We start from the raw sequence: 23,941 nt of genomic DNA on the forward strand, positions 1-23,941 counted from the left end.
CCTCACTTCCCCCACCCTAGACTAGGCCCTCCTGGCCTCATTCTGCATCAGCGTGAGGCCCCCGATGGAGCAGGGGGCCCTATCTCCAGGCATCCCACATCCATCCTGCGTGCCACCACCAGATTAGTCCCTTTTACGTAGTGCTTAGTACATATTGACAAGGCACTTATCATTAAAAACAAAAAACCGAAACTTGTAGTGCTTAGTACATATTGACAAGGCACTTATCATTAAAAACAAAAAACCGAAACTTGTGTGACTTCTTGCTGCCCTCGGCACACACCGACTCCCCTGCCTCATTTTCAAGGTCCCCCATAAGCAGGCCCCGACCTCCCGGCTTTCAAATACATGCCTGTATCTCAAGTATTTGCCGTACTGCAATTCTTTCCTGGCCTTTCCTGTGAGAACTGCAGAGAACTCTCCGCACATAACGACCCACACTAAGACTTAACACTACCATGGCTTCTGGAACCCCAAGGCTGCATCCTTGTGAGGAGCCAGCCCTCCTTTGAGTTCCTATCTGAAAAAACTCAAGGAATGTATTGTTTGTTCCAACCAAGACCTGAAGATTGATCCCTGACCCTTTCTTGGAGCTTTTACTAAAATAAGCTTACAGTTGTGAATTTTTCCTCTGTTCCTTTGAGATATATATGTATCTCCTACAACCCGGGAGTGTCTTTCTCAAGGACCTGAAAGACATTCCTCTGAAATGCAGTCATCAGGAAGGACAGGACCTCTGTCTGTGGGTCCCTGTGGGAGAACAGGATCCTAACTCGTGATTGCCAGCCAGCAGATGCAGCTGGGCTAATCGCGATTCACTAACCCACACTTACTCACTTCTTGATTCCCTGCATCTGCTTGGGCCCCCACCCATGTCCCCTCCCTACTCTCTCAGCCTCCCTTTAAAAACACCAGTCAAGGGGCCTCTGGGTGGCAGAGTCCATTGAGCAGCTGGCTGTTGGTTTCAGCTCAAGTCATGATCTTGGGGTGGTGGGATGCAGCTCAAGTGGGGCTCTGCCTCAGTGGGGAGTCTCCTTGAGGATTCTCTCTCCCTCTCTTCCTCTTCCCCCACTCTCACTCTCTCTCTCTAAAATATATAAATCAGAAAAAAATAAAAGAAAATGAAAACACTCAGCTCTGCACAGATCAGAATGGGCTCAGCTCTTTTCCCTGCTGACAGTAGTTACCGGATAAAATCTGTTTCCACCACTTTAACTAAGGTCTCATTTTATCTGAGACAATTTTATTTGAAACAATGATCGCACTTCCTCCTGAGACCACCTGGATCCCATGGATCCTCAGGCTCTTCTGAAATCCTGTGACTCATCCAAGCAGCGCGGATCTCTGCTCCCAGGCGCTCCCCCACCACACCCATGGGGGCTGCTGTGGGGATGGCCCAGTTCCAGCTGACTGGCTGTCTGAACCTGACTGTGAGGGGCCGGTTTTCTGACATTTTGTTTTGAATCCAACTGGTTGTCTCCAATACTTCGAGATGGAAGACACTATTACTTTACTATTTTCCTTTGTGCCTGGTATAAGTACTTACATAGAAAATACTCAAATACAGGGGGAATTGAAATACTGGAAACTGTGGTGGTTTAATGTCAATTAAAATGCAGACCTCATCACCTTAATTACAATTTCAATGAATACGGTTGGTTCTGCCTGTATTTTAGGATCAAAAAGTAGACTTAACAAAGAAATGAGTTACCAGCAGGGGTGAGGTGGAATTAATGAGAAGTGACTGTAGTAAACCAGCTTAGTCCAGAAAAAGTTAAAGAACTCTCTTGTGAAGAAGTATTTTTTGCATAGCTGTGAAGCACAGCTCCCAGACTTGGAGTAGGGTCTGCCAGCTGCTTCTCAATATTCCTTTACTCTCCTCTTCTCTTCTTTATCCCTCTGACCACTATCGCCTATTAAAAAAGAAGAAATAAATCTGTCTCCAGTGCAAACACAAACATGAGGTTATATTCCAAATATTTGCATATTTCCCTCCAAGATGTTCTTTGTCCTGTTCTCTCCTGTGGTCTTTCCTGTTTCCTACTTCCAGCAGACTCTGAAATCATCTGTAATTTTTACATCCCCGCAGTAACAATACATTGACATTCACCCCCGATCTGCAGATGAAGTCACCAAATCAGAGTGCAGGGAGGGTTGCCCGAGGTTACACAACGAACCCGGCCCCAAACGGGGTAGCCCTGGAGCTCGCAGCCTGTGGCCTGGTCCCTGAACTGCCCATTTGTGCACACAAAGGAAGCTGCAGGCACAGCGTTCTGGTGGGGATGGTTACTGAGCTCACGGGCATTATCTGGCTCCTTTGTTTCCTGGCAGGCCCAGCATTTTCTTTCTCCAGGTCGGGCAGGCCTGTGGGTTTCTCCGCAGCCCCCTCCCCTGCACGTTGGAAGACAGAAGCTAGAAGATGTGCTTTAGATGAGCTTTAGACTCTGTGTGACCTGGAAGAGCAGGTGTCGGTTGCATGTGCGTGGCACCCATCAGCAAAGCCGGGGCTGGTGGGCAACACGGTTTGGTTGTAATGAACGAGTTTAGACCATGGAGGTGCATTTTGCTTCTGGTTGGGCAATGCCACCTAGTGACTGTGTTCAATTTGGAGGAGTTCGGGTGTTCTTTTGTTATAAAAGAAAAGCTGTCACCAGCTAGACTCTAATAACCGACCTTTATGTCCACCTGCTTTTACTCACCAACCTTTGTCCCACATTTATTCTTAAGCTCTTCTTTCTAGCTAATCTCTTAACACAGGGCAAATGGAAAGAGGAACTGCCCTCTAGTGATAGTGACTGCTCAGAGGAGAACCCCCTCTGGTGGGCCCAGACCACCCAGACCAGTTTGAGCTTAACCCTGACTTGTGCCTGTGCAGATGCACGGTGGAGTGACCTCTAGAATGACCAACAACTACCTTTATTTCATTATAATATTAAAATCTGCACCCAAGGAGGAGCACAGGCCTTATTTACATAACATACAGTGTATGTGTACGCACGTTTCCTTCAGGCTCATGCGTGATCTTATGCCCACCTCTACATAAGATGGTAAGGAGTCCCTATGTAAATATCCATCTTAACCCTAAATAAAAGGAACCCATCCACCCTTGCTCGGGGAGGCATGGCTTTGGAAGCTATTTCTCATGATCACCTTATTTGCTGCAAATAAAGTTTTCTTTGTACGACAGCGCAGCCTGGTGCCGTTCAGCTCACCAAGGAACGAAGTCACACTGGCCAGTTACAGAGCTGGGTCCAAGAAAGAATAGTTCACCTTTCCTAGTCTTCCCCTCATCAGATCAGTACTATCAGCAGGGTTTAATTCTAGTTTATGTAAATGTCGGCGAAACTATTCAAGCTGCTGAGGACTTGGGCAGGGGTGGGGGGGTGGGTTTTTTTGTTTTGTTTTTTTTTTTAAAGATTTTATTTATTTGACAGAGATAGAGACAGCCAGTGAGACAGGGAACACAAGCAGGGGGAGTGGGAGAGGAAGAAGCAGGCTCCTAGCGGAGGAGCCTGATGTGGGACTCGATCCCCTAACGCCAGGATCACGCCCTGAGCCGAAGGCAGACGCTTAACCGCTGTGCCACCCAGGCGCCCCCGGGGTGTGTGTGTGTGTGTGTGTGTGTGTGTGTGTGTGTGTGTGTTTTAAACTTCCTAACAACCCTGACCTGAGGTGGGTGATCTCAACTGAACTAACGTGAATTGGCTCTTTGGTGAGTTACAGATAGAGACTACACCCCTGGGGGGAGTTGTCACACAAAGGACATTTTATTTCCAGCAAATAAGAACATGGGGAATAACTTCCAAAGCCATGACTCCCTAAGCAAGGGGGAGTGGATTCCTTTTATTTAGGGTTTAGGATGAATATTTAGAAAGGGGAGCTTTCTCATGGCCTGCAAGGTTGCACAAGTGTATTTAGAAAACATGCCTCTACATGTATGCAGTGGTCTGTTATGAAACTTGTGTTCCTCCTCGGGCAGAGACTTTAACATTATAATGAGGCAGGGCTAAGTGTCAGACTAGGGGAAGGGGTTAAGGCCAAGCTCTGAGAGCTGGTATAAACTGGTGGGAGTCTTGGGCTTTTTATCTTGGGTAAGGAATGCAGGGCCTTGCTTACTTTTGAAACAGCATTGGAAGTTTTTATCACTGATTTACGGTCTCTGATGTGGTTGGGCTATTTCCCGGTGGGGTAAGCTGTTAGCTTTGCATTCCCTTGGTTTCTTTAAAATCCTTAACTGCTGAGGTTTTTGCATTGCTTTGTAATTCTGACAACTCCTAGGAAGTTCTGCTGGAAGTGTTCTTGGGCCGGCAGGGCACAGAGTGTGGAAAATAGCTGGGGGCCTGAAATGACTTCTCCTGTGTCAGGAAAGCCGTTTTTCCACATTCTTTTTCTGGGGACCCCTAACGCTTTCTGCTGTTCTTACTTGCACAGGACTGTTGAGTTAACATAAAAAGTCCTGCATTCTAGGAAACTCCTACCCTAGTACATGAAAAATCCCAGCTTTAGACAATGTGTGCTGAAGGTTGGGAAAAATGTGTTAAGTCCAGACGGCAGCCCCCAAGTGGCCCAAAAGCAACACTGTCTTTAGTGTCGAATGGCTACAGCTTAGATGATCTCCCAGTGCTGGGGTTGCTGATGTTGGCAGTCATGATCTGCAGTACTCAGTAATCCAGCACCCATCTGTGTAGTACTCTAAGTGATGCGACGCAAGTACGCAACCTCAGTGTGTCCTAAGGGTTGGTGCTGACAGTCCATCTTCGACTGGCCTTTGTGCGGCAGTAGTGCTTGTTTAATGTTAACACTCTGAATGTTGTGACAATATTGGCTAAGAGTTCAGGTAATAAAATGACAACAACGACCATACCAAAGCCAGCATGACACAGACATTACTTTAAAACAAGGCTAAGTGACTGTTTCTTTTTTTTTTTTTAAGACTTTTTTTTTAAATTCATTTGAGAGAGAGAGAGAGAGAGAGCACAAACAGAAGGAGGGGGCAGAGGGAGAGGGAGGAGCAGCCTCCCCACTGAGCAGGGAGCCCCACACACAACTGGATCCCAGGACCCTGGAATCATGACCTGAGCCGAAGGCAGCCGCTTAACGGATTGAGCCACCCAGGTGTCCCTGTGTTTTGTTTTTTTTTTAAAGATTTTATTTATTTATGTGACAGAGACAGCCAGCGAGAGAGGGAACACAGCAGGGGAGTCGGAAAGGAAGAGGAAGAAGCAGGCTCCCAGCGGAGGAGCCCGATGTGAGACTTGATCTCGGAACGCCGGGATCACGCCCTGAGCCTAAGGCAGACGCTTAACGACTACGCTACCCAGGCACCCCCCTGACTGTTTTATTTTAATGCAAGGTGAAAGGATACATACAGTTGGATTAAGGAATTTAATAACCACCAGTGTTTTATAGTTCTCAGAGTACAAGTCTTTCACTTTTTTGGCTAGGTTTATTCCTAAGTATCTTACTATTTTTGGTACAATTGCAAACGGGATTATTTCATTAATTTCTCTTTCTGATGAAAGAAATCGAAGACGACACAAAGAAGAGACATTCCATGCTCATGGATTGGAAGAACAAATATTGTTAAAATGTCTTTACTACCCAAAGCAATCTATACATTTAATGCAATTTCTATCAAAATACCAATAGCATTTTTCACAGAACTAGAACAAACATATTCCTAAAATTTGTAGGGAACTGCAAAAGATCCCAAATAGCCAAAGTAATCTTGAAAAAGAAAAGCAAAGCTGGAGGCATCATAATTCCAGACTTCAAGTTATATTACAAAGCTGTAATGGTACTGGCACAGAAACAGACAAATAGATCAATGGACTGGAATAAAAAACTCAGAAATAAACCCACAACTATATGGTCAATTAATCTTTGACAAAGCAAGAAAGAATATCAATGGAAAAGGACACTCTCTTCAACAAATATTGGGAAAATGGGACAGCAACATGCAAAAGAAAGAAACTGGACCGCTTTCCTACATCATGCACAAAGATAAATTCAAAATGGATGAAAGACCCCAGGTCAGGATCCCAGGGTCCTGGGATGGAGCCCTGCAAAGGCCTCCCTGCTCTGCAGGAAGCTTTGCTTCTCCCTCTCCCACTCCCCCTGCTTGTGTTCCCTCTCTCTCTCTCTCTCTCTCTCTGTCAAATAAATAAACAAACATACAAATAAATAAAGTCTCAAAAAAAAAAAAAAAGACCAAGGCCCGTTCATAGCATTATAGAACGCTTAAAAAAATCTCATTACTTCTTTTCGATATCATACCGAAAGTCCTAGGTAATCTGTAAGACAAGAAAAAGAAATGAAATGTATACAGATTGGGAAGGAAGATATAAACTGTCTTTGTTCCAAATGACTTAATCATATATGTAGAAAATCTGAAAAAATCAACGACAAAAAAACCCTTGGAACTAATAAGCAATTACGGAGGGTTGTAGTACAGAAGATTAATACACAAAAGGCAATTGCTTTCTCGTATACCAGTGGTGAATAAGTGGAATTTAAAACTGAAAACACAATACCATTTACATTAGTGCCCCCAAAATGAAATACTTAGGTATAAATTTAAGAGAATATGTATAAGATCTATATGAGGAAAACTTCAGAACTCTGATCAAAGAGATCAAAGTAACACATAAACAGGGATATTTCATGTTCATGAGTAGGGAGACTCCATATTGTAAAAGATGTTAATTCTTCCCAATTTGATTTATAAATTTAATGCAATCCCATAAAAATCTCAGCAGGTTACTGCTTTATGGGATCTTTAACAAAGGAGCAAAGGCGATACAATAGAGGAAAGATAGGCTTTTCAACAAATGTGCTGAAACAACTGGACATCACATGGAAAAAAATCGACCACAGGCAGACCTTAAACCCTTCACTAAAAGAAACTCAAAATGAACCACAGACCTAAATGCAAAACACAGAAGTATAAAACTCCAAGAAGATAACATAGGAGAAAATCTAGATGACCTCGGGTTTGGTGATGACGTTTTAAATATGGCACCCAAAGCAGGGAAGCCTTGTACTTTAAAATTTATCCCGAGGCAAAAGAAAAGCCACTGAATAACTTATATATTTTTATGAGATCATCCTGGGGGCTGAGTGGTAAATGGATTGGATAAAGCAAGACCAAGGGCAGGGAAACAAGTTTGGCAATCACTGCCAAAGTCCAGATAAGAGAAGGAAGTTAAAGGTATTGGGATAAGTACCCTGAAGAAAGACAGAAAATTTGGTTTTGAACATATGGAAGTTTCAGAGTCATGGAACTGAAAACATTCAGGGAGCAGTCCGTCTGATGCTTGGAAGAGCACACAGGAAGCCAAAAGGCAGTGTGAAGAGGACAGCAGAGGGCCAGGTACAGAGGAGGATGAGCGGGAGAGAGGAGTGTGGAAGAGTTCAAGAAAGTAATCAAAGGTGTCCTTGGATGGAGATAACAGATGACTATGACCCTAAATAAAATCCACATTATGAGACAGGGAAAGGGAGGCCTTCTAGTAAATTTTGTAGTTATACCTTTTCCAAATGCAAGTTATGTTTGTTTGTTTTTGTCCCATCTTTATGCCATTCCCCGCCCCCAGCCTTCTAGTCTTCATAGGGAGTGAACATCAGGGAAATGTCATCCCTTGCTTCTCATTATTTAGGATTTCCTTTTACACATTTACTTCTTGAAGACAGTGATGTGACTTTTAATTAATCTGATATTTCCAGGGATTCAAGCATTTGTCTTATTTGTCTCAGCAGCGGTTTTATGAAAGTTTAACAAGCAACAGTACTAGGACTGAGAAAGAATGGGGGCTATTATTTCATCTAGAAATTCACCACCATAGTCTTTTCTGTCTGATACCAATCAAAACAACGGGTGGAATGTTCACTGCCTGTCAGTGGTTCTTCTGAAAAATTTCAATCTGTGGTAAACATAAAGATTGCTCAGTAAGTAATTTGTGAGTAAGAAGAAGCGAGGATCAAACTCAGTGCCAATCCTTCCCTAATAGGGCCTATCATTGCGACTCTATGGTATTGCTATGGGAAAAAGAACTTTACTGAGTAATTAGTTTATTGACATAGAAAATCTTGCTGTTAAGTAGCTACTTTGTATATACCAGGAAATGTCTGCCACACCAGAAAGAGAAATCTTACGTTCTAATACTTGTTTTTTGTCAATGAAGCAGTTAATGCTTAGATGTTGCTGATGAACTTCTGCAGTTGACCGACTGACGAGTCTTTGGGCCACGGCCAGACAGCAGCTACTCGGAACTATGACAACTCTTCATGAAAAGCCACATGGCTGTACCCTTTGCACGTAATTTTGTCACTAGAATAAATATTTATCACAGAATGTTGTTTTATCTTCTTCCTTGGAAAATACAGAATTATGGCAAAAAGTATAATTCTTTAAGGAATAAGGACCAAACAACTTTAAAGAAAAATATTCTTTATTATAATATATTGAGTATTCAATATGCAATATGGCAGTTTTTCTGGGATTCAGCCCTAGGATATGATTCTTGCTGGTGCTTAGCAAAAGGCTCCAGTGCAGGGCGCCTGGGTGGCTCAGTCTGTTGAGCGTCTGACTTCAGCTCAGGTCATGATATCGGGGTCTTGGGATCGATCCCCTTGTCAGGCTCTGTGCTCAGTTGGGAGTGTGCTTCTCCCTCTCCCTCTGCCCCTCCCCCCGCTCATGCTCTCTCTCTCTCTCAAATAAATAAATAAAATCTTTTTAAAAAGTCTCCAGTGCACACTTACCACTAATAAAATGTTTTATTGAATACAAACACAATACCAAACAAAAAGAACTCAAATACTTAAAAAAAAAAATCATTTCCAAGTTCTATTCAGTCTAATGACTATACAATAAGCAGATACACTAATTTAACAGAATTGGCTCCTTTTATACAGCACATATTGTCCAGTCCACAAGTATAGTATTAGATGACAGAGAACACTCAATATAACCATTTTTATAGAACTAGGAAATAAACTTCTAAGAATGATTTTTACAATCCCACTTTCATATCCAACTCCAGTATTCTAATTCTAAAGAAGATAAAGCCAATGACCTTCCTCATATGAGCTCATGAGTAAGAGTAGCATTGCTATCAAAATCTGTATTTCTGATCCCTTATGACCTTTGAGACGAGCTTCAAATATTCCTAAAGAAAAAGGCACAATGCACATTGTTATCACCTCGTCCACAAGAGTGAGTGCTGTGAGCCACATTCATTGGCACTCCCTCTCCTGTGGTGTTGTACAAAGGCTCAATGTCACAAAGAATCTGCTCCTCTTCTTCAATGTTTATGGCCACAGCTTTCCTCCCAAACCGACCTCCACTTCCAATTCTGAACAGAAGAAAAATTATTAATCAGAATATTGTTTACCAAAGACGACATGAACTACTAATAATATGAGCTACTTATTAACTATCAGCGGCTGTTTATTTGCCAGGATTGTATGTAAAGTGCTTCTAACTAATGGTAATCGCAATATTTAGAGAAAAAGGAAAGGTTTCTTTTGTAGTTAGTGCAAAAGGATTCCTTTGGCTGCAAAATCAGATTCTATCAAGCATCTTAAGCATTATTACTTATAAAACAGATGGCAATATTGTGTTTGTGGCAGTGAAATTAAAGCCCGTCCCCAAGAGGGCCATCTAAGAGCAGTTGTTGGCCTGGGACAGATGTAAACACAGGGACTAAACAAACAAACAACAACAATTACATAATTGATTTTGACACACTTTTGGAACTATCAACTGCAAATATAAACTTTGGAATGTTGGCTATTGTTTGGACTATGTTGTCCAGTATAATAGCCACTATCCACATGTGGATATTGAAATTAAAATAAAAAAAATAGAAAACACAGTTAATCAGTTGCATTAACCACATTTCAATAGCCACATGGTGGCCTGTCACTTCTTTGTTGGGCAGAACAGATATAGAATATTTTTTTTTTTAATAAATATTTAATTTATTTATTTGAGAGACAGCAAGAGTGAGAGAGATCGCAGAGGGAGAGACAGAAGCAGGTTCCCTGCTGAGTGGAGAGCCCGATGTGGGGCTTGATCCCAGGACCCTGTGATTTTGATCTAAGCTGAAGCCAGGCACTTAACTGACTGAGCCACCCAGGTGCCCCAAGATACAGAACATTTCTATCACTGAAGAAAGACAGACTTGGTCTAGGACTTAAAACTTTTTCCAGTGTATATGTGTAAGGAAGCTCCAAAAATCTGTTATGGTAACCCATATTTTTATCACTGCTTTCTGCTCAGTTTACCTCATACACTGTAACACAAATGGCTAGGATATATTTACTACCGCAGCTCTCTGCTAAAACAGATAATATGGCCAATCAAAAATGTCTTGGCTGGAGCAATTTAAAAGATCAAATAAGCAGGACAAGAGAAAAACAAATAAGGAAATACTGAATCACTCTTTAACCAAACGATATGCTGTTTCACTCATGAAACCATGTCCTAAATCAGGCCAATGCCATTTCGGAACACTGCCTTGTCATCTATTTGTGTTGACTACTATATTTCTTGAATCAAAGTTCTTTTTACATTAGTAGCAAGACATAATTCAATTTATTTAGTAATAAAACCACTATACCTAGGCCAGGGTCAATGTAAATTTCCACCAGAAAATGCTAACAAAATCCTAATTATGGAAGAATCATCAAGGAAGCATGAGATATGAATAACAGGACAAAAAAAAAAAAAGTCTTGTGTGTAAGCTAAGGCAACCAGGTCTAATAGCATTATTGATTTCTCCTTTGAATATCAATTGTACAAAATCCAAAGTCTGGGATACATTTCACATTTGTTTTCCCACTATGTTCTGATCCACCATGAATCTTCCCAAGTAGAATTTAAATACATCTTAACATGTTACTAGGTGATAAGATTATTTTCCTCATTCATACACCTGATTTTAAAGGTTATCTGGCTAACAAAATCACACTTCAACAACAATACATACATTTATTTCACTGGAATAAAAGCAAATACTCAATGAAGATGACAAATATCAGCTGAGAACATAGTTTTCACAAGTAGGGGGCAGATCGCAGTTTATAACCATGGATACGAGTTGTTCATAAAAATCACGAGCCCGAGGTTATGATAGTAGACATTAAAATTCTGATTCAAAAAGCAACGGCTGCACATCTTCCGGGCCATAAAATAGTAATGAACCACACATAAATCATACAGCTCACTGTGGGGTGTGGTCTTCATTCCCCCACACAGCTAGGGCTGACCACGACTGCTAAAAATCTTCCCCTCAAAACCAGCTTGTGGTAGATAAATACGACTAAATAAGAAATTGAAATACCAGTAAGTTGGTAGTAATCAAAATGTGGTTTGTCCCTTATCTGAATTCCTTCTTGGTAATGTCTCTTTCTTTCTGTCACCACCTGCAAAATATTAATAAGCCTTAATTCTTAAGAGTCATTCATCAAGTCAGAGTTCAACTTGGTAAACATGTCTGAGACCATGCATCCCTGGCTGCTAAGCACCACGGCAGACAGGGCTAGAAAGGTAACAGTTTTATTTTGAGCAGGGGGCAAAGACAAGGCAGCACTTTGCAGCTACACTGTAACTAGATCCTGCATCAGTTTATTAAAGAAATTAGATGTTAACTGTATCTTAACTAGCAATACTAGGGTAAAATTACTCTTACCACATCAGATACTGAAATTCCTGGCACGCATTTTCTCAGAAGCCAGTCTACCCTTTGTGCTGTGTTCTGAAAAAGAACAGCATGTGTGTCTGTCATTTGACACAAGGAGCATACAATTTTCTTCTCTCCAGTATTTCAGAGAGAATAATGATAATTCCTATCAGAGTTGGAATAAAAAACCATTTGATTTCTAACTCTCATCCAACCATTGGAAAGGACCAGTTAAAAATTCATTCTATTAATTCTGCCTAAATACAGATATTATCATCCCAAATCTTAGAACAAAGCACGCTGGACTTAAGAAAGAGGTTCATCTCAGTTTTTCCACTATCTGGTATAGTTATTTTTCTTCTTGTGTTTAGTCTGCTAGCTTCATTACAAATATGAAGACATGATACTAGTTTCTGCAATTTTAGTACAGAGCTTAAGTAAGAAGGTTAAACAAATTATGGCCATAATCTTTATGTATATCAGTAAGAAAAACATTACCCTTTTCAAAAATATTATAAAAGATTGACTGTTTCATGGGTCAATTCTTCCTTCTTCATCAGAATCTGAACTTCTTGATAACTTCCAACATATTGATTGTCATTAAGGAAGAAAGCAACCCAACCTTAAAAAAAAATATGGATGACTAATTATGTTGACATATCAATTAAGCAGATATAACAGTTTTCATAATAATAATAGAGGAATAATGTTTGAGACCAAGCGTCCCTGTCTTACTATAGAATTGAGCTAGACAGAGATTGTAGGAAACAGTTGCTTTCAGCAGGGGGAAGGACAATATAGCACTTCACAGCTATATCGTAACAAGTAACCCAACCCGCCAGCTATAGACGAATCATGTGCATACCTGAATACTTGTATTTACTTTCTGGTAAATCTTGTGGATTTGACCTTTAATCCCTAGACTCAGCATTTATATCTGCTTCATCCAAAACATTCATCTTGATCCATTTTGGAAAGCTAAACAAACAAACAAAAGTCTTATTTAAGTGTGGGTTGTGCATGGAGACTCCCTTCTGAAGACTATACAGTATGGAAGAGGGGTGTGAGGAGAGTAACTTTACCTGGGAAACCTAACGAACAGAACCTCAGCCAGGATACCAAGGTCAACATCAACAGTAATAATCTTTAATATGATGAGATGAAATGGCACTTTACCTCTGTGGTCTCCCCCTCAAAAAACCCATAACCCCAGTCTAATCTTGAGAAAAACATCAAATTCCAATACAAGGACATCCTACTAAATATCTGACCAATATCTAACTCCTAAAAACTGTCAAGGTCATCAAAACCACGGAAAAGTTGAGAAACTGTCACAGCCAAGGGAAGCTTAAAGAGACATGACAATTAAATGTAATGTGATATCCTGGGTGGGATCCTGGAACAGAAAAAGGACATTAGGTAAAAACTAAGGAAATCAGAGTAAATTCTGGACTTCAGTTCATAATATTGTATCAAGGTCGGTTGGTTCATTAATTTCGACAAATGTACCATATTAATGTAAGATGTTGATAATATGGGAAACTGGTAACAAGGTATATGAGAACTTTCTGAACTATCTTCTCAATTTTTCTGTGAACCTAAAACTGTTCTAAAATATAAAGTTTATTAAAGGAAAGTCCTAGTATTGTGTCTAAGTATTCAGGCATGGAAATGGTTTAAACAGGCTAATTATTTTCCCTCCATACCTCAAATATCACTACTCTAAAAATGCCCTCGAGAAAACATGGTGACACTTACAAAGATATCTTGTATTTAACGTATCATCGAATGTTCTCCCTGAAATACCAACAACTATAAGTGCTGTTTCAGCTTGTATGCTGTGCATTTCATTTTGAACACCATTTCCACAATGCAGGCATGACAAGTTGTTTCCATATAGTAGTCAAGTGCCAGGACTGCCGTTTGGATCTTAGAGTCAAAGCTTAAATTATTATGTTGTAGAAAAACAGGCTCTACCAAGCAATTTCCAAAGCACACGGCTAAATGCTGAACTGCTCATACTTAGTTTCAGATTCTGGTCTGCAAATAGCTTTTAAGCAGGCTAAGACCGTATCACTTCAAAGCTTACAACACAGAATTATCAAACTGCTTCACGATAAAATCCCTTTCAGTGTCTCATTTTTAATTAGATTTTTGTGCCTTTACAAACTTGGGATCCTCAGCTTCCCAGAGATACCAGTTAGATAATCAAAGAACCCAGACAAACACTTCCTGTATTATGCTTCTATGTGTAGGACATATAAGTAGGGAAACATACAAGTAGGCAAATTGTTCTGTTATGTATTCGCTGATTATCACTTACTTTAAAGGAGGATGGGGGGATGGGGTAACTGGGTGATGGACATTGGGGCAGATAAGTGTTGTAATGTGCACTGGGTATTATATAAGACTGATAAATCACAGACCTGTACCCCTGAAACGAATAATAATTATATGTTAATTTTAAAAAATTAAAGAAAAACTAAATCTTTCCATAGGAAACTATGACATACAGCCTTGATCTTCATAAAGCCTACAGCTTTGTTAAGAAAAGCTTTATTCCATGGCTAATAGCAACAAGCTTTGAAAACAGAAAGCACGCAACAGATATACCACAAACTACAAAGATTCCCAATTAACTACAGATCATTCGGTTTACATGCCACAAAATCGTGTTTTGACTTAACAAGAATAACACAAAGTGCATGGATTCTGTCTACCCCCCAAAAAAGAAAGCTTTAGTTTCTTAGTCTAGTGAGATAGAGCCCTGCAAATCGTATCTGCAAACCTAGTTCCTGTTTAATTTGAAACAAAAACTCTAGGCTTGCAAATGGAAAGTAATTAAAAAGATGGTTCTGAATGGGCCACTTTACACCAAATCTTAAGCTATTCTTCACTTTTGTAAAATCTGAAGTATCTGAGGTTTTGTTTCCCTAGCAGACAGCCATTAAGCAAAGACTGTGTATACGTAGTGCTGGCCTGCTGGTAAGGACAACCCCACAGACTGACTACACTGATCTCAGAGTTCTGTGGGATTGAGCCACTTCCAGGACAACACATGCTTGAGGGTGCAGCTTGACCAGGCTCTTGATATGATGCACTGAGACAAACACATCACTTCTGTGGTATTTCTTCCCCAAATGGATAGCCTGAATCTATTTGTGAAGAAGTGTTGGGGGGAAATAAAACCCCACAATGGAGGGATATTCTATAAAAAAAACTGGCCTCCATTCTCAATGATTGGCACCATCCTCTACTCATGTATTTTTAGTACATGCAGAGATCTCTATTATGGATACACTCATGAATACCAAAACCACTTCATCACCTAACCTATTAAAATCATGAAAGACAAAGACTGAGGAGCTGTTCCAGAATGAAGGAGGCCAAAGAGATATAAAAACTAAATCCAGCATGTGATCCTGTATGAGATTCTGGACCAGTAAACATACCATTTTTCTTCTTTTTTTGGTAAAACGTTCATTGTGTAGACAATTGATGAAATCTGAATAAGGTCTCTAGATTAAACAACATTGCATCTCTGTTATTTTTTTAGTTTGATAATTGTGTTATGATGTAAGACAATGCCCTTATTTCTAGAAACACACACTGAAATATTAAGGGGTAAAGAGGCATAATGTCAGTAATTTACTGCCAAATGCTTCAGAAAAAAATCATGTGAGTATATGATATGTGGAATTGTATTTATATACAGGGAATAAAATAAACATGTTATAAATAGTAACACTTGAAAATCTAGGTAAAGAATATTGGAATTTTTGTCCACTTTTGTAACTTTTCTATAAGTCCAAAATAATTTCAAATTAAAAGTTACTAAAAATTCAAAATTGAATATCAAGCCTACTAACATTTATAATTTACAGAAGAGAAACAACAGAGGTCTTAAACTGGCAGCTTGTTTGTTTTCTTTGTTTTGCACAGTGTTTTAAATCTGAATTAGATGCTTTCTGAGGAAATTTCAGATGCAAATCCAAATTTCCATCTTCACTTGAAAAAGCAGTAGATTGTAACCCTGTTCCTTATTCTCTGGTGGCAACTAATGAGTGGCTGCCTGCTTTACATGGGCATATGCATTGCACATCACTGGATCTTTACCTCTCCTTATTTTTCTTACAACAGGCTTTTTTACTCACTTACGTTGCTGAGCTAGCATCCTGCAGACATTTGAGCATGAGGTCTTTGATTTATCCAGGAGCTCGAGCTCCGCTAAATTTAAGTAATTTAATCTGAAGCTCCTATCTGTGCCAATTATTAATTTTAAAAAGAGGAAGGTAAAGTGAAGTTTGTTCAAGCCCAAGAATCTCTTGTGAGAAATATGTAGATGTGTTTTCATTTACTAGAAGAAGATGAGAGATGACACAAAAAGCATTCAATGAGAATTTACTAAATGATTCTGGAAATTAACAATTTTAAATATAAAAGGGATGGCCAGATGAGATTTTTTTCTTGTGGCCCAAAGANATTGTGTTATGATGTAAGACAATGCCCTTATTTCTAGAAACACACACTGAAATATTAAGGGGTAAAGAGGCATAATGTCAGTAATTTACTGCCAAATGCTTCAGAAAAAAATCATGTGAGTATATGATATGTGGAATTGTATTTATATACAGGGAATAAAATAAACGTGTTATAAATAGTAACACTTGAAAATCTAGGTAAAGAATATTGGAATTTTTGTCCACTTTTGTAACTTATTTCTATAAGTCCAAAATAATTTCAAATTAAAAGTTACTAAAAATTCAAAATTGAATATCAAGCCTACTAACATAATTTACAGAAGAGAAACAACAGAGGTCTTAAACTGGCAGCTTGTTTGTTTTCTTTGTTTTGCACAGTGTTTTAAATCTGAATTAGATGCTTTCTGAGGAAATTTCAGATGCAAATCCAAATTTCCATCTTCACTTGAAAAAGCAGTAGATTGTAACCCTGTTCCTTATTCTCTGGTGGCAACTAATGAGTGGCTGCCTGCTTTACATGGGCATATGCATTGCACATCACTGGATCTTTACCTCTCCTTATTTTTCTTACAACAGGCTTTTTTACTCACTTACGTTGCTGAGCTAGCATCCTGCAGACATTTGAGCATGAGGTCTTTGATTTATCCAGGAGCTCGAGCTCCGCTAAATTTAAGTAATTTAATCTGAAGCTCCTATCTGTGCCAATTATTAATTTTAAAAAGAGGAAGGTAAAGTGAAGTTTGTTCAAGCCCAAGAATCTCTTGTGAGAAATATGTAGATGTGTTTTCATTTACTAGAAGAAGATGAGAGATGACACAAAAAGCATTCAATGAGAATTTACTAAATGATTCTGGAAATTAACAATTTTAAATATAAAAGGGATGGCCAGATGAGATTTTNTCTATAAGTCCAAAATAATTTCAAATTAAAAGTTACTAAAAATTCAAAATTGAATATCAAGCCTACTAACATTTNAATGCTTCAGAAAAAAATCATGTGAGTATATGATATGTGGAATTGTATTTATATACAGGGAATAAAATAAACATGTTATAAATAGTAACACTTGAAAATCTAGGTAAAGAATATTGGAATTTTTGTCCACTTTTGTAACTTATTTCTATAAGTCCAAAATAATTTCAAATTAAAAGTTACTAAAAATTCAAAATTGAATATCAAGCCTACTAACATAATTTACAGAAGAGAAACAACAGAGGTCTTAAACTGGCAGCTTGTTTGTTTTCTTTGTTTTGCACAGTGTTTTAAATCTGAATTAGATGCTTTCTGAGGAAATTTCAGATGCAAATCCAAATTTCCATCTTCACTTGAAAAAGCAGTAGATTGTAACCCTGTTCCTTATTCTCTGGTGGCAACTAATGAGTGGCTGCCTGCTTTACATGGGCATATGCATTGCACATCACTGGATCTTTACCTCTCCTTATTTTTCTTACAACAGGCTTTTTTACTCACTTACGTTGCTGAGCTAGCATCCTGCAGACATTTGAGCATGAGGTCTTTGATTTATCCAGGAGCTCGAGCTCCGCTAAATTTAAGTAATTTAATCTGAAGCTCCTATCTGTGCCAATTATTAATTTTAAAAAGAGGAAGGTAAAGTGAAGTTTGTTCAAGCCCAAGAATCTCTTGTGAGAAATATGTAGATGTGTTTTCATTTACTAGAAGAAGATGAGAGATGACACAAAAAGCATTCAATGAGAATTTACTAAATGATTCTGGAAATTAACAATTTTAAATATAAAAGGGATGGCCAGATAAGATTTTTTTCTTGTGGCCCAAAGATCAAAATTAACCTGGGTAAAAATTATGAGGGCTATTTGGGAAAGCATATATTTTGGCTCCATTTAGAGGGAAGAACTTTCTAATGGACAGCTGACTGAAATTGTACTAAGCTACTTTCAGGAAGTGATGGATTTCCAGCTTCCTGAAGTGTTAGAAAGAGGCTGGGCAACAATTTCGTGAGAATGCTAAGTGGTGGGGTTGGGGGTGTAACACATGTATGCAGCAGCCAGGATGAGTATCTGTCATGGTCCTTCCTATGCTTGGATCCATGATTCTATGGGGTGCTTAAGTCTCTAGGTAAACCAACACCTCAATCAGAGGACGATAAAGAGAAGAGGAAATAACTCAACAGTAAATCATGGGAACTCAAGGGCATCTGAGTGTCCAGGGTGTGATTTAGAAGGAGAAACCATGAGCCAGCCAGCCAGGGTCCACTGGGGCACAGCTCTATCTCTAGTCCCAGTGTCCAAAGAAGCGACTGCAGATATGGAGGACACAGCTAAATGAACCATAAAGAGGACTGAGCAAAATAACATTGGAAAGGATCAGCACAGGGTGCAGGAAGAGNGTAAATCATGGGAACTCAAGGGCATCTGAGTGTCCAGGGTGTGATTTAGAAGGAGAAACCATGAGCCAGCCAGCCAGGGTCCACTGGGGCACAGCTCTATCTCTAGTCCCAGTGTCCAAAGAAGCGACTGCAGATATGGAGGACACAGCTAAATGAACCATAAAGAGGACTGAGCAAAATTACATTGGAAAGGATCAGCACAGGGTGCAGGAAGAGCTAGTGTGTGGGTGAGAGACCCATTTCTATATCATTAGGGGAATAGTTAAGTTATATTTGGCCTTCATGAGTGCACAGCTCTACTTGATAATAAAACATATCTGCAGAAAATGCTGTCAAAGAAAGAAAAGCAGGTTTAAATGAGGCTTCATGAAACATGATAACCAAGGAAATAGAAAAGCATTCCATACCTTATGTCATGTCTGACTTTTGAAAGCACTGGTCCCAGCTTTCTCCTTGAGGATGAACTTCCCGGCAGGAAATTTCTCCAGCTGAAGCCCTCAGAGAGAAAACTGATCATTGTGTTGCTGAATGATGTGTGTGATTTCCAGCCTCAAATTCTGGGTGGCCTGACAGGTGGAGTAAGAAGCCACAATCTAGGAAGAGCAAGCACAACACAGTCCCTAATGAATGGAGAATATAATTTTCAGGAAAAATGCTTGAGAGTCTGAGCTCTATTAAACTACCATGGGACTATGGGACTCCAAACTGAACCACGATATGACAAGGACGACATTGGCAGTGGGATGGAAACACTAATGTTTGCTGGCAGGAACCTCAGAACTCAGGTATTCTATTTCCTTCTTAACACTGAGATTATTTGCTGAGAACGGCTTGTAAGGGATGTCAGAGGTTTGAAAAAAGTGGAGAATCTGATACAGCAATTGCATAAATTGAAAGAATGAGGTGCTGAATGCCCAAGTGCTGAATGCCCAGGTGCTGAGCAGTGCTGAATGCCCAGGTCAAGTTGACTACCATGAATTTCTTTTTTTTTTTTTTTAATTTTTAAAAAAAATTTATTTGACAGAGAGAGACAGCCAGCGAGAGAGGGAACACAGCAGGGGAGTGGGAGAGGAAGAAGCAGGCTCCCAGCGGAGGAGCCTGATGTGGGACTTGATCTTGGAACGCCGGGATCACACCCTGAGCTGAAGGCAGACGCTTAACGACTGCGCCACCCAGGCACCCCACCATGAATTTCTTTAGTACCAAGTCTTCTCAGTGCCCAAGTTTCTCCAGCTCTTCTAGGAAGCTTGATGTAGGCACAAAGAAGACAAATAGTTGGATTCATCCATGGTTGCAGTTTTCTCTGGTGGACAAATAGCTAGTAATAACTGACAGCATTTATAAACCTTGGGGGTGCAGAAACAAGTTTTTGTTATGATTTTACAAATAATCAAGGATCAGATATGATAAGTGACTTGTTTACAATCACTTGGGTAATAAACAGTAGTTGCTAAGATTAGAACTTCAATCTTTGTAATTCCACATTCCCCCATAGGTGGTGGAAAGGTTTTGTTGTTTTTTGAAGAAAAACTCCAAAAAATTCCCAGGAGGAATTTTAGGGAATAGTCTGCAAGTAAACTCTTTTGTTTTGTCTTGTTTTAGAGAAAGAGGGCGTGTGAGAGAGAACATAGGCACGTGGTGGGGGGGAGCAGAGGGAGAGGGAGAGAGAATTTTATGCAGGCTCCACGCTCAGTAGCAGAGCTTTATGCAGGGCTCGATCTAACAACCCTGAGATTATGACCTGAGCCAAAATCAAGAGTTGGACCTTAACCAACTAAGTCACCCCGGTGCCGCTGCAAGTAAACTATTTTAATACTGTAAACACTAAGGAAATAAAGCAATATGCAAAGAAATATAAAATTCTACAAGGCTTGACCTTCGGTTTTTAAAACATATTAAGTCTACCTTACTATAAACAACCACTGACTGTAAACCCATTATCTAGCTTTACCTTTCCCCCTGTAGTTATTTTCTCTCCCGTGGTGGTTGGTAATATTTCTTCTGTTTGAAACATAATGCAGAGGCACTTGGGTGGCTCAGTCATTAAGCATCTGCCTTCGGCTCAGGCGTGATCCCGGCGTTCTGGCATGGAACCCCACATCAGGCTCCTCCCCTGGGAGCCTGCTTCTTCCTCTCCCACTCCCCCTTCTTGTGTTCCCTCTCTCACTGGCTGTCTCTCTCTCTGTCAAATAAGTAAATAGAGTCTTAAAAAAAATAATAGTGCAAATAAAAATAGAATAAAAAATTATGCATGGGGAACAATGAATGAGACTGATAAATATTTTATAAGCCCAGCTTACGGATATTTGACTTGGTAAAATTGGTATACTACAATCTAAAATATTGTCTTAACCATTATTGAACAGTACATTTCTTTTCACTGAAACTCAAATATCCATAGTATTTTTAATTACTTGGCTTTTTAAAACTTAAAATAAAAATTTAAAATTTAAAAATTAATTATAGAGTCATTTGGTATGCCAAAGATTCACACTTACTAAGAGTCAAATGTAATAGCTAATAATAGCTAAAACTAATTACTTTTGATATTCCAGGCACTTGACAATCCTATGAAGTGTATACAATTATTATCATCTTTATTTTAAAGTAAAGGAAACCGGGACCCAGAGAGATTATGTAATTTGCCTACTGCCATCAAAGTGGTGGCACTAGGTTTTGAACCCAGGTGTGTTTCATTCCAGAATTTGAGCTCTCAGCCTCTGTAGGATCTACTGCCTTAATCCCTACCTTCACAGTGATGTATGGATCTCTTGCAATACATACAAATATAACCTTGTCCGCTGACACGAAAGCCAAATGATATGATATTGTTTATTAATTATAAAATATACTTCCATCGTCACAGAGCTATAATCCTTGAAAGTTTAATACAGTTATTTCTTCCCTAAGATATAAAGTAAATGTTATAGAGGAGAACTAACTCTTCAGCCCTCGNGTTATAGAGGAGAACTAACTCTTCAGCCCTCGGAAAGTTAAGTTTGCTTTTGTTAACCGCATTTATTCCAACAATAAGAAAGAACTCCCCAGGAGTTTTCTCCTGACAAGGACAGCAGAACTGAAATGGGTTGTTAAGGTGTCCTGGCCTCATTACCCACCAGTTGCATAACCCTGGGCAAGTCTCTTTGGGTTGCATCAGAACATGGATTACAACAACATTCCCCACATAGGGACTGCTGTGGAAGCATGCTGTAAATAGGAGGTGTACAAGTGTTATTCTAGTCCAGGGTTGCCAGATAAAGAACAACACACCCAGTTCGATTTCAGACCAATAACAAATAATGTTTTACATTTAAATTTCTCTTTACATTGGGGACATATTTATACTCAAAAGTTATTTGTTGTTTATCTGAAATTTAAATTTTACTATTATCTTGTATTTTTTAAAAAAGATTTTATTATTTATTTGAGAGAGAGAGCGAGAGAGAGCGAGAGAGCGGAGCGCATGAGTTGGGGGGAGGAGCAGAAGCAAACCCCACCCGGGACTCCATCCCCAGACGGGGGATGATGATCTGAGCAAAAGGCAGAAGCTTAACCGACTGAGCCCCCCAGGCCCCCCTCCTCCTTTATTTTTATTGCCAAATTTGGCAACTCTATGGCCAGGGAAGCATGGAGAATGACAAGCCCAGCTCCACTGTCCTCCATCCGCACCACCACCCCCCCAGAGAAACTGAGGCAGACGGCGGGCTGAAGGGTGAACACAGGGAGGAGGAGGAGAGGGAAGGGCTGGGTGTAAGACGACTCCCTTTCGGGGGTGGGACTGAAAGCAGAAACCTGGTCTCGCAGATTCTTTGCCTTGGTCCTCCTCCCCCTCCTCATTTCTCACCCCGCCCCCCCGCCCAGGCCAAGCCTTCCCCTCCCCTGAGCCGGACCGCAACGCTCACCTCGGCCGCAGTAGCGGGCTCGGGAAGCCCTCCCACCGGTTCCACTCAGTCGCCATCAGCAACGTCGAGACCACCGAGGCCGCCGCCACGTTCCGGGAGCCCGGTTGCTTGTAGATGTGCGACTGCGTTTCACAGGTCACCCAAATCATCCCTCCATTCTGTCTGGAAGTCTCTTGTCCTCCTCTGGCCACCGTCCAGGTCAGAAGCAAGAAATAGACCAATCCAAGCAAGGAATTCGGGAGGGGGCGTCACCGCTAAAGCCAATCAAAGAACAGGGCAGGGCTTCAGTGGTGGCGATCGGCCAATCGGTTTCTCTGCCCTTTAGGTTGTCCGCCTGCTGGGAGGTGTGGGCTCTGCCCTCAGTCTTCTTAGGCCCTTGGGTATCAGATGTGCCCTCCTGTGGTCCGTGGGGTTCTTTCTTTCTCGTGGGCTCCAGGGCGAGGAATCCTCCATGATCTTTAATTTTTATAGGCTCTGAGGGGAAGAAGGGAAGGGAGCTGTCTTAGAATATAAAGGATGTGGGCTAAGAAGACAAAACTTTATGTTTTCAAGAATGTGAAAAACATATATTAAGAAAGCCCTCCTAATCATCTCAAACCGAAATTACACAATTTTTAAATACACTTGATTTTTTTCTATAATGGTATTTTTTAAAAATTGAAATATAAATGACCTGTCACATTGTTTAAGGTGTACAATGTGATTAGATACATTTATATATATTGCAGTATGATTACCACCATAGTGTTAGCTAACACCTCTGTCAAGTCACAAAATTCTTTTTTGTGCATAGTGAGAACATTTAAAATCTAGTCTCTCAACAACTTCGAAATATGTAATAGAGTGTTGTTGACTATAGTCACTATGCTGGCCATTAGACCTCCAGAACGTACTCATTTTCTAGTTGCAAGTCTGTAGACTTTTTTCCAGCGGTTTTAGGTTCATAGCAAAATTGAGCAGAGGACACCGAGGTTTCCCATGTACCCCCGTCCCCACCCATGCACAGCCTTCCCCATTATCAACATCCCCCACCAGAGTGATACATTTGTTACAATAGATGAACCTACACTGACACATCGTTGTCACTTAAAGTCTATAGCTTGTGTCTGAGTTCATTCCTGGTGTTGTACTTTTATGAGTTCAGACGAATTTTTAGCGATATATGTCCACCATTGTAATATCATAAAGAGTAGTTTTACTGCCCTAAAAATCCTCTGTGTTCTGCCTACTAATTCCTCTCTCCAATATAGCCCCTGGCAACCACTGATCTTTTTAAATGTGTCTATAGTTTTGCCTTTTCCAGAATGTCATATAGTTGGAATCGTACAGTAGCAGTTTACTGCTTTAACTAAGTAATCACTTCTTTCAGATTACTACGTTCACATAGCAATATGCATTTAAGTTTCCCCCATGTCTTTTTGTGGCTTGGTAGTTCATTTCTTTCTAGTGCTGAATAATATTCCATTGTTAATGGAATATTAACAATGTAAACTGGATGCACCGCAGTTT

General features: G+C 40.1%; 1 protein-coding gene, 1 long non-coding RNA gene and 3 other non-coding genes across 6 annotated transcripts in view; 1 reads left to right on the top strand and 4 right to left on the bottom strand.

Moving 5' to 3' along the window:
• The window catches only part of KLHL6 (kelch like family member 6), an 82,438-nt gene extending 74,092 nt beyond the window's left edge, over window positions 1–8,346 (top strand). The window contains exon 7 of the mRNA XM_011220347.3: window positions 8,184–8,346. Coding sequence (XP_011218649.2) covers window positions 8,184–8,197 — 14 coding nt within the window. The 3' untranslated portion in view covers window positions 8,198–8,346. The remainder of the gene's footprint in view (window positions 1–8,183) is intronic.
• A 340-nt stretch (window positions 8,347–8,686) lies between these two features.
• LOC109489062 lies at window positions 8,687–22,637 on the bottom strand. Of its 2 annotated transcripts, XR_002141993.2 has the most exons (7): window positions 22,433–22,637; window positions 18,938–19,123; window positions 12,550–12,662; window positions 12,183–12,306; window positions 11,694–11,759; window positions 11,346–11,427; window positions 8,687–9,353 (listed from the first exon to the last, which is right to left on the bottom strand). It is a non-coding gene; the product is annotated as an uncharacterized LOC109489062 (long non-coding RNA). The 2 variants fall into 2 exon arrangements; XR_002141994.2 differs by lacking the exon at window positions 11,694–11,759.
• Window positions 11,180–11,314, bottom strand: LOC117795539. Its single transcript, XR_004619600.1, has one exon. It is a non-coding gene; the product is annotated as a small nucleolar RNA SNORA4 (small nucleolar RNA).
• On the bottom strand, window positions 11,495–11,625 carry LOC117795529. The gene has a single exon (XR_004619591.1). It is a non-coding gene; the product is annotated as a small nucleolar RNA SNORA63 (small nucleolar RNA).
• LOC117795600 lies at window positions 11,953–12,131 on the bottom strand. Its single transcript, XR_004619677.1, has one exon. It is a non-coding gene; the product is annotated as a small nucleolar RNA SNORA81 (small nucleolar RNA).
• Window positions 22,638–23,941: the final 1,304 nt, after the last annotated feature.

The sequence above is a fragment of the Ailuropoda melanoleuca genome, chromosome 1 (assembly GCF_002007445.2).
Source record: "Ailuropoda melanoleuca isolate Jingjing chromosome 1, ASM200744v2, whole genome shotgun sequence".
Taxonomy (NCBI): Eukaryota; Metazoa; Chordata; class Mammalia; order Carnivora; family Ursidae; genus Ailuropoda; species Ailuropoda melanoleuca.